This window comes from Phoca vitulina, unplaced genomic scaffold (genome assembly GCF_004348235.1).
Source record: "Phoca vitulina isolate PV1807 unplaced genomic scaffold, GSC_HSeal_1.0 scaffold27, whole genome shotgun sequence".
NCBI lineage: Eukaryota > Metazoa > Chordata > Mammalia > Carnivora > Phocidae > Phoca > Phoca vitulina.
The window spans coordinates 7,692,982-7,706,886 of NW_022589730.1; the positions used below are offsets into that span (position 1 = coordinate 7,692,982).

General features: G+C 35.7%; 1 protein-coding gene across 2 annotated transcripts in view; it reads left to right on the top strand.

The window, feature by feature from the left end:
• Window positions 1–13,905, top strand: part of RTTN (rotatin) — a 151,762-nt gene that overhangs the window by 73,579 nt on the left and 64,278 nt on the right. For both annotated transcript variants that reach the window (XM_032422642.1, XM_032422641.1), the window contains exons 29-32: window positions 4,909–5,037; window positions 5,487–5,597; window positions 7,336–7,494; window positions 8,725–8,796. In XM_032422642.1, the coding sequence (XP_032278533.1) occupies window positions 4,909–5,037; window positions 5,487–5,597; window positions 7,336–7,494; window positions 8,725–8,796 (471 nt within the window). The remainder of the gene's footprint in view (window positions 1–4,908; window positions 5,038–5,486; window positions 5,598–7,335; window positions 7,495–8,724; window positions 8,797–13,905) is intronic.

Sequence of the window (13,905 nt, forward strand, 5' to 3'; positions counted from 1 at the left end):
GTGTCCATCACCCAGTCACCCCATCCCTCCCACCCCACCCCCCACTCCAGCAACCCTCAGTTTGTTTCCTGAGATTAAGAATTCCTCATATCAGTGAGGTCATATGATACATGTGTTTCTCTGTTTGACTTATTTCGCTCAGCATAATACCCTCCAGTTCCATCCACGTCGTTGCAAATGGCAAGATCTCATTCCTTTTGATGGCTGCATAATATTCCATTGTATATATATACCACATCTTCTTTATCCATTCATCTGTTGATGGACATCTTGGCTCTTTCCACAGTTTGGCTATTGTGGACATTGCTGCTATAAACATCGGGGTGCACGTACCCTTTCGGGTCCCTACTTTTGTATCTTTGGGGTAAATACCCAGGAGTGCAATTGCTGGATCATAGGGTAGCTCTATTTTCAACTTTTTGAGGAACCTCCATCCATCAATGCAGCTCATTATTTACATGTATGTCAGGTTGACAGTGAGGTTTCATTTCATTCCAGGTATTATTCCTTCCCTCTAGTTTTCTTGATTAGTCTTACTGGTAGGTTTGTATGTTTTATTGTTATCATTCTTTTCAAAGAATGAATTTTGGCTTTGTTGATACTCCCTTTAATGTTTTTCACCATTTTATTAATTTTTGCTTATCCTTATTTCTTTCTCCTTTGGGTTTAATATATGGCTCTTTTTCTGAAAAAATTTTTAATTAAAAAAAATTATTTATTTTAATGCGGGGGAGGGGCAGATAGAGAGAGAGAGGGAGAGAGAGTCCCAAGCAAACTCTGTGCTGAGGGCGGAGCCTGATGCAGTGCTCAGTCTCACAACCCTGAGATCATGACCTGAGGGAAACCAAGAGTTGGTCGCTTAACCAACTGTGCCACCCAGGTACCCCCCTTTTTTTCCGGTATTTTAAGATAGAGTCTTATTTCATTGATTTTTTAAAAAGCTTTTTTTCAAGTATTTTTACGTGTCCTTACCTTCTAATAAGCATGGCCTTAACTTTATTTAACACATTATGATATGTCCCATTTTTATCATTTAGGTCAGTATAGTTCCAGTATGATGTAATAAATACAGCAATGATGCAGCTATACCTAGTTCTGTAAGAGAAGAGCGTCACCAGGGTTCCCTCCCAGCCTCGCATTTATGCATGTGGTCCACAGAGGGAAGGCTTAATCATAGCTGATCTAAGTCTTGAAAAAGTTCCTGTGATCTTTCTGGAACATGAGAACATGGGAGGCTTGTGAGGACCTGCTACAAGACTGTTTCTTACTTGCTTTGCTCTCTATAGGGATGTCTGTCATGAACCTATTTCTTATTGCCTCCTGGGTTCTGATGAGAGGGCTTTCTGCCTCAGTTCCCTTGGGCTACAGCTGCAGGCCATGAGCAGCTTAGCTGCAGCGGGGCATGAGCTCCTCCATAACAGAGTACCCTACTATCCGCGTTGCTATCATCTGGCCCCTCTATTTCAGTGTCACCCTGTAAGGACTGGGAGCTGGCACCTTTGGCTACTAATGCTTCTGCTGTTTATGTAACTAATAAACTGTCTGAATCTAAAAAATGGCTCATTGTTTCCTTATTGACCAAATCTGTCAGCATTGCTTGTCTTGAAAGTTTCAGTGATATCCCGAGTTTGAATGATAGTCAGAGGTTGGGATCTTTAACTTTTAGGATGTCAGGAAAGTCTCTTAGAGGAGGCAGTGTAGAGATAGATTTTGAAAGATGAATGATCTGATCGATAGTGATGGGCATTCTAGACATGGGATATTCTGACCAATTTGTATCCATCACTTCCTGTTCCTTTTCCCGGCGCACACTCCTACTTGTTGTCCAGCCGTCTACCTACCACCAGATTATCCTTTAAAAACAGAAGCCTTTCAACCCAAAGCTCTTTTTCAAGTGCATATGGCTCTTTGTAATCTTGCATTTTAAATCTTATATCTGTTTTAATTTATTCCCATGTCTCTGAAGTTTCCGTTTTATTTGGCTCTTTTCACTAAATAAAAAAGTTTATTTTAAAAGTCTATTCATATAATTTCTTCTCTTTTTCGGGTGGCAGTCTGTACACAAAGTTTAAGATCTCACTTACTCATTTACCTTCCTTAAGGAAGTCTTATCTTCTATACATACACACTCAGTAAAGAGTGACTGACTGGTTTTTGGTTGTGTACCTGCAGCAGTTTGTATGGGCCACTATTATGGTGCTTAAGACATTGTATTTCTATTTTGTTTTATGTGTTTATCTGTTAGACTGTAAGCTTGTGAGAATCATCATTGGATCATTTCCACTTTCCCATAGTTCCCCTTTATCCTAACATAGTGATTTGTACATATTGGAGAAATAGTAATTTAATTTATATGTATCTTATGTGTGATTTTTAGAGTACAGTTTGAATTAATATTGAAAATGTGATATAAATGAATGTAAGTGATGATGTGTGTTTAATTTTTGTGCTTTTATTATTAAATCATACTTTAGGTGATGTATATTCAGCTGTAAACCATGTTTCAGATGATGTTACCTAGAATTTTTCCCAAAAGTACATCTTATTTTGTTAAAAAGTTTTCAAAATCCTAAATACTATTAGGTGTACTATAAAATTTAATATGAATTTTAGTGTAGCCATTTTAATCAAATAATTTTTTTTCTTGGATAATTATAAATACTGAAAAAGTACACACTGACAGTATATTAATTAGTCCCAAACTTAAACATGTCCAGAAAGGTATGCATTTTTAGAATAGTTATGTTAGCTTAGAGGTCTTACCATAATATTTTTAAAAAGTCAGATCCTCTAATGCATTCAAATATAATTCAGTATAAAGTACCTAATTTACAGCATTATGTCTAATGTGATTTGTATATACTCCATTTATAAACCTTTTAGAACCCATCTCCTCTGTGAAGTGACTTTTATCTGTTTCAGATCAGGGATATGTGTAGGTCTGCTACAACAGTGACTAAAGAAGCTAGTGCTAACATTGTTTATATTTGGAAACTATCCGGAGTGCTTGTATTTTTAAAATTGTGTAAGAGGAGAGATTTCAGATCACACCTCATGTTTCAAATACCAGAAATTAAAATGAGCTTTCTCAGTGTTGGAGAACAAAAGGGCTTCTTAGTTCTAGGTGAGAAGTCGAGACAAAAAGGCAGTAATGTCATTCTAAGTTCACTTGTCTTTGAGGTAATAAAAATCAACACAATGTATTAGCTAAGGAATAGATTAAGACGTACAATCCCTGTTTTATAATGTTCCACTGATTAACAAATCTTGATTTGGTATAAACACATTTCACGCTTTATACAGTATCTTGGGAAGAAAATCTTTTTGTCTTCACATTAAGTGACAGGAAAATAATATGAAGATGTCTGTCACTTTTGTTAGACACTGTGGCAGAGTCCCATTAAATCTTACTTGGGACCTTTTGCATAATTATGTAATTAGTAAACATTTAGATTTATTTATTTTACTACTGGTTAAGTGTATTTTTTTAAAGAATGAAGTAAGGCTTATGTGAATACACATTGAAACAAAGTCATTGTTGGTCCAGAGGACTTGCTGTATAGTTTCTCATTAAAGCTGATTCCTTTTCAGAAGGGAGCCGTGTTTCTAATATAGGTATTTTGTTTTTGCCCAGTGAAATTTGAATGGGAATATTTGCTTTTTGTGGTTGAGAAATGAGGCTTTTAAACTAAGCATGATACATTATGACAGGTGAATAAACTGTGATAATTAAATCCTTAAAATCAGACATACAGAATATAATTCCATGGATCTGACAAAAAGGTCTGATTGAAAGGAGATAGTATTGAAATTCTTGGCTTGTCCTTTATCAGCTAGGCATGAAACCACAATGTAGTTATCTCCAGTGACTTAGAGTAGAATAATAAGGACTTGGTCATTCTGGTATCTTATTTCTAAGAAGTCCCTTAAAGTTTTAAACTTTTAATTATGAAAAATTTCAAATATACACCTGAGGAAGGAGTAGTAGAGCAGAGCCCATCACTTATAGTTTTTAACTCCTGGACAGTCTCGTTTTATTTTTCAGACATAATATACACTTACTTGGTTTATGAAAATTCTGATGTAGCTCACAGATCCTAAATCATCTTCAAATAAATTGCTTTTGTTAAATAAGCTGTACCAAACATTTATGATTTATGTTGTCTTTTTAAAATCATCTGCTGTATGAACTGAAAAAAATCCAAACTAGAAAGTAGTCTCTATTTTAAGACAAAATGACTTACTTCAAAGGATGCTGTGATGAATAAAAGCATTCAGAGGCCTTGGGTGAATGAACTGAAATACTTTTTATTGTATTGGTCAGATAACAAGTTTTTAAAATTTTTTAAAAATTATTTTTTTTAGAGAGCCCATGATTTGGGGAGGAGGGGCAGAGGGAAAGAGAGAATCTTAAGCAGCCTCCACGCACAGTGCAGAGCCTGATGCTGGGCTCGATCTCACTACCCTAAGACAATAACCTAAGCAGAAATCAAGAGTTGGTCACTTAACCGATTGAGCCACCCAGGCACCCCAATAGAGTTTTATATAAGTAGCAATTTCTAAATATAGTTTTCAATAAGATATTTATAAGCTCTTTTACTTAAAGGATACTATAACATTTAAAAAATGTATGAGCATATTCTACATCACAAAAGTCTCCTAGGAGGATACTACATACCTTTGTACAAGTTCCAAAGAGAGAAAATTTTAAACTAACAGTATTTAATTGTGGTAGCAACCTAAAATATACCATCTTAACCATTTTGAAATGTGTAAACTATAAGAATGTTACATATACTTTATGTGGTTAGGATTCAAATCAGACAAGTTAGTAGAAAGTTAAATGTTTATTTTTATATACCACTCAGAGTAAAGCCACCATGACATTGTTTATCCTTGTTTTCTCAGGTCATTACTTCTTTTTATGTGGAGCGTGGAGGAAATGCTATGTCCTTTATGGGAAAAGGCGTCACAAAGAGCACAGTTCTTTGCTTGCTTCACTTATCCCACGAGATGATGATCCAGGCCCAGAGCTCGGTGAGAGCATTAAAAGCTGCTGTCTTCTGAGTGCATGCTAGACAAGGAATGTGCTGTGTCTCACACATTTCAGGCCTATATGAAAATGTTTCTTTTGACTTTTCTTCTTAGACAAAAATGATTTTTTGAGATTTTTCTTAGAAGTTGTATATTACACAAATCTGAATTTTATTTGAAATTTGATTGAAACGTGCGTGCTGTAGAGAACTACATTTTGTCTAAATCATGCAGGGAATAGTTCTGAAGAAAAATTATTTTGTTTAACTTTCTAAGAAGAAGCTGAGTTTTTTTTTTTTTTTTTGCCTTGTTTTGGTTAAATACTGAATGAAAGCCAAGTCTTAAGTACATTTTAACTTTGTTTTGATTTTTAAAAATTCAGTTATTTAAACTTCCTCTGTTTTATTCTTAGAAGCTTACCTAATGTGTGTCTTCCCTTTTTTTCATTCTAGGAGTGGATGTCACTTTGGTTCTTGCCTTTGGGTACTCACAGTGAAGAACATGCTCGTACTCAACAAGGATTGGCTTGGTTGATTCCATTATGGGTTGATCGAGACCCAGAGGTCAGTGTGAGGGAAAGTCGAGTCCATTATGTGTAGATTAAAAACAAATGAAACAAAATCTGTATGCATATATGTGAATTCATATTTTCCACACTGAGATTATTTTAGTGACTATACCTTAAGCTGTTTACTCCCTGTCTTAGTTTGGGCTGCCATAACACATAACATAGGTGACTTGAAACACAGAAATTTATTTTCTCATAGTTCTGGAGGCTGGAAATCTGAGATTAAGGTGTCAACATGGTTGACATGGTGAGGGCTCTCCTTTCTGGCTTTCAGACAGCTGCCTTCTCACTGTGTACTCAGTGACCTTTCCTTTCTTCCTCCTCTTATAAGGCCACCAATCCCATCAGATTAGGACCCTACCCTTAAGACCTCATTTAACCTTAATTACCTTCTAAAAGCTCTATCATCAAATTTAGGTACATTGGGGGTTAGGGCTTCAACATACCAATTTAGAGGGGATACAGTTCAGTTCATAGCAGACCCTTTTCAGTCAAACTCATTAAAGTACAGACTAAAAAATAGAAAAAAAGAAAGGATCATAGAATCTTTCACTTTTAGAAAGAAGAGTGAAAAATTAATGGAGAAACCTAGCCATTTTCAATGAGTTTAGAAGGATAGCTGCAAAATGACATTAGTGTGTCATTTAATACAATAATACCATTGCAGTGCAAAATTTTATATTAATAAAATTTCTAGTTGTAGCCATTTGTCCACTTACCTCTTTTCTTAAAAACCACTTTATTGAGGTATGATTGACATACAAAAAGCTGTACATATTTAATGTGTACAGGTTCAGGAATTTGGAGATAAGTGTACACCCCTGAAATCATTACCACAATCAGTGTTGTAAACATATCCTTCACCTACAAAAGTTTCCTCCTGTCCTCTCTATTGTTTATTTTTGTGATTAGAATCCTGAACATAAGATTCATCCTCTTAGCAAAATTTTAAGTATATAATACAGTACTGTTAACTGTGGGCACCATCTGTTAAATTCAAGCAAGCAATGATTATATTCTATTCCACTAAAAACCTTGATTTTTAGAAACGCTATTTGATCTGAACCTAGAGGTTCCATTCTTTGTACACATTGAACTTGGACTTGTTGCTTGACTGTGTTATGACTACATTATTTTTTGTTACCCTGTAGCTATCAGTGAAACTTAGAATCAGAATTCAGAAGTGAACCAAAATGCATAGCTTGAGCAGCAGTGGGACTATGGTAAACGTATTATACCTCATCAATCTTAATTGAAACATTTTTCTTTTACAGTAGTTTTGGAGAAAATACTAAATCCTTTATAAAAAGATAGTTATTTCTTTTTGAAAAGAAGTTTCAAAAAAGTTAAGTCAGTTGGAAGAGACACTAATAACTTAAGGATGGTAGAACAAAATAATAGATAAGCTCTTTAAAAATGAGGAATAAACAGGAATCATGTTCATAAAAGATATGTAAGCACCCGATGCTTTCTCTAGAAAGAGGTTTGTGAGTTATAATTTTTATTCTTATTTATACCTGGTTTTAATTTTCTGTGACATTTGCTTGTTTGAATTGTGGAATAGGATTTTTATTCATATATAAATTTATAGGGCACTATTTTCTGTAAGTGCCTTTTATAATTTAGGATCATCCGTGTCATAAAAGTATGATCTCTTATGTACCAGAAAAATTAAGAATCCATGTTAGGGAATTGGATTCTTTGATTTGACAACTTTTCTTTAATCTGAACAGGTGAGGTTTACTTCGCTGGGATTAGGATCAGCACTGACCACCCTTGAAACTGGTTGCATGGCATTGTCCAACAGTTGTCAGAACATTTCTGGTGGGCTCTGGGGAACGGTGGTGCACATTCTTCTGGACCAGTCGGAATGTAGCATGGTGCGCCGGGAGGTATGGCTGTCCCTTTAGCACCTCCTCCCCTTTCAACCGTAGAAATTTGTTCTGATGGTCTTTAAAAATCATACTCTCTGTTCAGCACTGTAGACTGATCACCCACCATGATCTTTTCTGCCTGCAAAAACACCCAAATAAAATGATATCAGAGAATAAAAAAGATACTAATTCACAGTAAATACTGGAGTCCTTTATTTTGACAAAATCAAAGCTGAATTTGCTATATTTTATACAAACTCTTCTATATAATTACACATTGAAAAGTAGTTCACAGAAAAAAATTACTTTTCTGTTACCTCAGTGTATATGAGTAATATCTATAAAGCTTTACTTGGGATGAGTGGCTGTCACAATACTCTGTAGTAGTTATCATATGACCTAAGAGGAAAAATAAACCCTATTTTAAATCTTTCTAAATAATTTGTGGTTTTCTTTCATTGCTGCTTTTACTGAAATGATGATTGATGCAAATATTTTTAAAAACAGTAATGAAATAGTGATTAGAGGCTTATGGAGGAAACAGCAGCTCCAGGGCCCACCATTTGCCAGTATTCGGTTCCAAAATCCAAATGCTGTAATTTTCTTGTTATTTGTTTTTTAATAGTAATGCTTAAACTTGTAGCTTCCTCTTGATTTACCAATTTTTAAAGATATCTATTGACTTAAAATTAAGATGGTTGAAAATTTCACTCTCTTGGATCCCTTCCATTACCCCTGTTATTCACCCTCATATAGTCATCTTCACTATATAGATGACCAGTGTTCATACTACTAAGATTATTTAATTTGACCATCTTCAGAACGTGGAAGGTAAAGTTGGACATTTGTGGTTTGTATTTTTAGTTAGGACTTTTTTATTGAGAGGAGCTTGTATGAGGGGGAGAAAGAGAAGGGTGTGTGTGTGTGTGTGTGTGTGTGTGTGTATAATAATAGAAACATGAAAGTGTATTTCTTAACTGCTACCAGAACAGTTTATATTTTATATTTTATAGATCATTTTTTGGAAAAATAAAATTCTGAAATGGGAAAAAGTCTATTTCCTGATGAAATAATTTCACCCACTGTTAGGTCATCATATAACAAGCAATGAGCTCTCATATTGATGTCTCAGCATGTGCAGTTGCCCAGTGATATGTTTTTTATTATTAAATTTCAATATATTGGTTATTTCAGAGATGACAACAAGGTGGCAGTATTGACATTTTCTTTTTCTTTTTTTTTTTTAAGGCTGCATTTATTCTTCAGAATCTCCTTGTAATTCCAATGCCTTCAGTAATTATAAAGGATTATACCTGGCAGGTGGGTGACTTTAAACAGTTATCAAGCTAGTAGATATTTGAGATTAATTGATAAAGTTTCAGCATGTATATGTATATATATATCTCTGTCATTACTGTTGAAACTATGGCAACAATATCTCTTAAAAGAGAATGTAGAAATTTTCTTATACTTGATCAGATTTACAAATTTCTCTCTGTAATGTTAAAGATAATTTTGAGCAGAAATAATAGCTAACATGGTGTTTACCATGTACAGAAATAATAATAGCTGATACAGTGTTTATTATGCACTCTTCTAGGAGCCTAACAATATTTAACTTAATAATTAACTTGTGTAGTTGTTTGAATTCTGAACCACTGATTATTTTCATTTTGTAGATTAAAGAAATTTAGCGCAGAAGGTTTAAATAGTTTGCCCTGATTCACACCTTTGCTTTGAGTCTAGCTAGTCTCTCTTACCCACTCATTATACTGCCTCTCTATTTTAATAATAATACATAAATTTGTTTATGGTTAAGAATGCATTAATGTTAATGTATTTTTTTCCTTTTCTGGATTAGCGCAGTTAAGGTCATAACTTATCTTTCTTTGGTTTTTACTGGATTAATTTTTTGTTCTGAAAATCAAGTCTGGTAGTACCTAACTTTTTTATAGCCTGCTGCTTTTTAGATGATTTGGAGAATAGAAAAGTGCTGTCATTGGGGAGATAAGATATGCTCTTTCTCTGTGTGTGTTTACTAATCATACTGTTGCATCTCACTCTCCAGGATCCTAGACAAATCCAAGGTTTCTTTTAAATTTTCCATTAGAATGTATCTTTGGAGGAATTGCTAGATCCACTTGCACCTGCAGTGAGGGCAGCTTTTCAGGCAGTGACCTGAAGCATGGGTCCAGGTCAAGGCCCACATCTCATTTAACTCTTGGAAGGCTCAGTTTTCCACACCTGACACATCCAGCTTAACTCTGCTAGTTATGGAAAATCCTAGGCCACTTTTCTACTTGTTCCTCTAATTTGTTTCACATTTTCTTCTGATAATGGTTGCTTATTCGTAGTCTGCATTGTAATAAAACCATAGGAGACAAAACTGGAAGTAATACACAGGATTAATATTTATGTTAATGGTGTAGTAGTTTTGATGCTTCTTATACAATAACTAGATTTTAAAATGTGTTGTTTTTGGCTCAAATACTCAAGTCATCTCTAGTCCCATTGTTAAACTAGTGACACTTGTGTTTTATATGCTTGGTAATGTAATGCCGATGAATTTTTTATTGTTGAAATAAATATATAAAAGCAAGAGTAATACTACTTCTGGGCTCTATTAAAGCTCTTGTGACATTTTGTTATAATATAGAAGCATGCATAGATGTTCATGTTTTTCTCTTACAAGTTAAATAGTATACAGTTCCTTTTTGTTGCTAGTGACATGCTTACTGCAGCTTTTGGTTTTATTATTCTCCACTTCTTTGTCATAGAATTAATTTTCTACTAAAAAGTTGAAAATAGTGCTTTTTTTTTTTTTAAAGATTTTATTTATTTGACAGGGAGACAGAGAGAAGAGGGATCACAAGCAGGGGGAGCAGCAGACAGAGGGAGAGGGAGAAGCAGGCTCTCCGCTGAGCAGAGAACCTGATGTGGGGCTTGATTCCAGGACCCCAGGATCATGACCTGAGCCAAAGGCAGGCACTTAACCGACTGAGCCACCCAGACGCCCTGAAAATAGTGCTTTAAATGAGCTTTTGGAGTCTTTTGCCTTGCTTATTATGGCCAGAATCAAAATTTTTGAGAGCTGCTCTAATTCAAAATAGTATTTGATGATGAAACTTTTGCTAGTCTTAAGCAAAATTAGAAAAATAAGCTTGTTTTTTTGTGTTTTTAATAAGCTCATCATAATAAGCTCAGATTTTCTTCCTCTCTTTTTTTTTTTTTTTTTTAAAGATTTTATTATTTATTTGACAGAGAGAAAGACAGTGAGAGAGGGAACACAAGCAGGGGGAGTGGGAGAGGGAGAAGCAGGCTTCCCGCGGAGCAGGGAGCCCAATGCGGGGCTCGATCCCAGGACCCTGGGATCATGACCTGAGCCGAAGGCAGACGCTTAACGACTGAGCCACCCAGGCGCCCCTTCCTCTCTTTTTTTTGATCTGGTTTTTTTGGTCATTATTTTTGGTTTTTAAGTGTCCTTAGCACTATGAAGAGTTGGTAGCCACCTATTTGTCCCCCCCCCTTTTTTTTTTTAATATTTTATTTATTTATTTGACAGAGAGATAGAGAGCACAAGTAGGCAGAGAGGCAAGCAGAGGGAGAGGGAGCAGCAGACTCTCCACTGAGCAGGGAGCCTGATGCGGGGCTCAATCCCAGGACCCTGGGATCATGACCTGAGCCGAAGGCAGACGCTTAACTGACTGAGCCACCACCCACGCGCCCCTGTCCCCCATTTTTTAAAAAAGTTTAGTGGTACTTTAAATCCCAAAGTGAAAACAGCTGTTCCAAGAAGGGAGAAAAATAGTCTTCAAATACTTCAATGGACTTTTATAATCTCCAAGAGGTTGTGACCTTTGCCATTCTATTACATCTAGAAAGAAGGAGCTACAAATCCAGTATTCTAAAACTTAAAACTGTCTTTGGTAGAATGATGAATAATAATCTTATTCAAAAAAATGTTATATTCGCTTCTCTTTATATATATTTCACAGTATTTTGAGGATAGAGCAGGAAGCAGCACCAGTATCTAGAAGCATTGTAAATATGTTAATTTGGTTGAGGTAGATATTTCATTAATTACGTTTTACAAAGAGAATTGCTTTTACTGCTTTCCACTTTGTTTTGATGCCTGAAGTCTAAGTTGATACGCTCTGCACTATTGCTCCGCTGGGCATTCTGCGGTGTTCTTTTCGTGATTACTGCCCCTTTCCAAATTCTTTTCCTACACACCCAGAATAAATTCCTATTTCATGTCACTTCTGGAATTGTTGTACTTCTGAGTGGTAATAATTCGCATATATAAATTATGTAACTGGTTGGTTTTCCTTTTATTGCTGACTGCTAGAAAGTTTAGAGCCTTCCTATCAAATGTGGCTTATCTGGTATATTGTTTTCTGGCTTTATTCCTGGTTCTGATATTTTCATACCTTTCTTTTTCTTTCTTTCATCCCTGCTATACTTTTACTATCATGTTATAATTTACCTTTCCTTGTAATAGGCCTTAAATCTTTTCTGGAACAAGGTGAGGCATAAATCACTTAAAACATTTTAATTTTAAAAGTATTTATTAAAAAATACTCTCAGTAAACCATATAATCCATTTTAACTTTCTTTAATCAGACACAGCATTTAATATATATATCAATAATTTAGGTTCTTTTTCATATACTAACTTTATTGGCTTTGTTTCTCTCTCTTTTTTTTTTTAAGATTTTATTTATTTGAGAGAGAGAGAGTGAGAGAGAGGTAAAGCACAGAGGGAGAGGGAGAGGTAGAAGCAGACTCCCAGCCGAGTAGAGAGCCCGATGTGGGGCTCGATCCAGGACTCTGAAATCATGACCTGAGCCATAGGCAGACGCTTAATCACCTGAGCCATCCAGGCGCCCCTGCCTTGCCTTACTTCTTACCAATTAACTTAATCTTTCGTGTAGAATATATGTGACCATATTTTTCATATATTTCTTAAATGTTTCTCTCAGCCCCATCCCAGACATGATAGTGCTTCATTAGTCTTTGCTAGTGCATAATGATATTGCTAAGTAAAGTTAAAAATCAGGTCTTAAGTTTTGTAGGACGGTTCCCTACTTACTGGTGCATGGATACAGAAGTGTGGTGGATGTGGGCAGTCCCCAGGAGCAGGGGAAGAGAAGGAGCCTGACTTCAGTGCAGTTTCCCTCAGCACCCAACACCTTAGGGGCCTGAAACGCTGGCTCCTACTGCAGTGAGAACCCAGTTTTTGGTGTATCAGTCCTGGTGTGCATCACAGCACTGTTTTTTGCTTTTCTAAAGATTTATTTATTTGAGAGAGAGAGCGCACACGTGCACACGAGTGGGGGTTGGGGCAGAGGGAGAGGAAGAGAGAGAAAGAATCCTTAAGCAGACTCCCCACTGAGCATGGAGCTGGACACCGGTCTCTGTCCCAGGATCCTGTGATCATGATCTGAGTTGAAATCAAGAGCTGGCCGCTCAACCAACTGGGCCACGCAGGCGCCCCTCCAGGCACTGTTTCTTAAGAGTGTTGCTATAAATACTGGTCTTCCCTTCTTGAAGACTGCAGCCTTCTCAGGCAGAGGAAACAGAACCATTGTCCGCGGGGCTCCAAACTCTCATGCTCCCAGCTCTCCAGTCTCCTGTAAACCAGTTCTCTACAGTCTGACTTGCATTTAGTACTCTTGTATGTGGAAGGGTCTGTTGCTGTGTTTAGTTTGAGAACCATTGTCACAAATCCATATCCCTGCAACTTTAATAACGAGAATGGGATTTTAGAGTTGATTATAACAAATTTATTAGCTAGATAGGGATAATCTATGTAGTTTGTTTGAGTTCATTTCTGTAAACATTTGTTGAGTACCTAAATTTTGGGGCCTCACAGGTAATCAGATTTAATTCTCTGGGGCTTATGGCCTGTGGGAGAAGACAAACATGTACCCAGGGAACATTGCTATAATATTTTATGTAGAATCATGTTAGCTTATGCATAATTTTTATAATATTAAAGTTGTTCTTTCCACTTGAAAATGTTATCACACATTTAAATGGAAAGGTAATTTCATGCACTTAAATATAGTGACTTGTCGGTTTGTGGTGTAAGTGCACTTGTTTATGCTTTAGTTCCTTTCCACATTTGTTATAGGACTTCGACTTGTCTATATATATTTTATTTTTTAACTTTATTTTGAAAAAAAATAATCTTATGTAAAAGTTGCAGAAACAGTACAATTATTATATACCTTCCCAAATGTTAAAATTATACCAAGTTTGCCTTAGCTCTGTCTGCTAGTATCTTTTCTCTGAACTGTTCAGAGTTGCAGGCATAATGCTTCTTTTTCCCCTAAACACTTAAGTGTGAATTTCCTAAAAATGAGGACATTCTCATATAAAATCATTATAATAATTATTAAAATTAGGTAATTATTCAAAATTTTC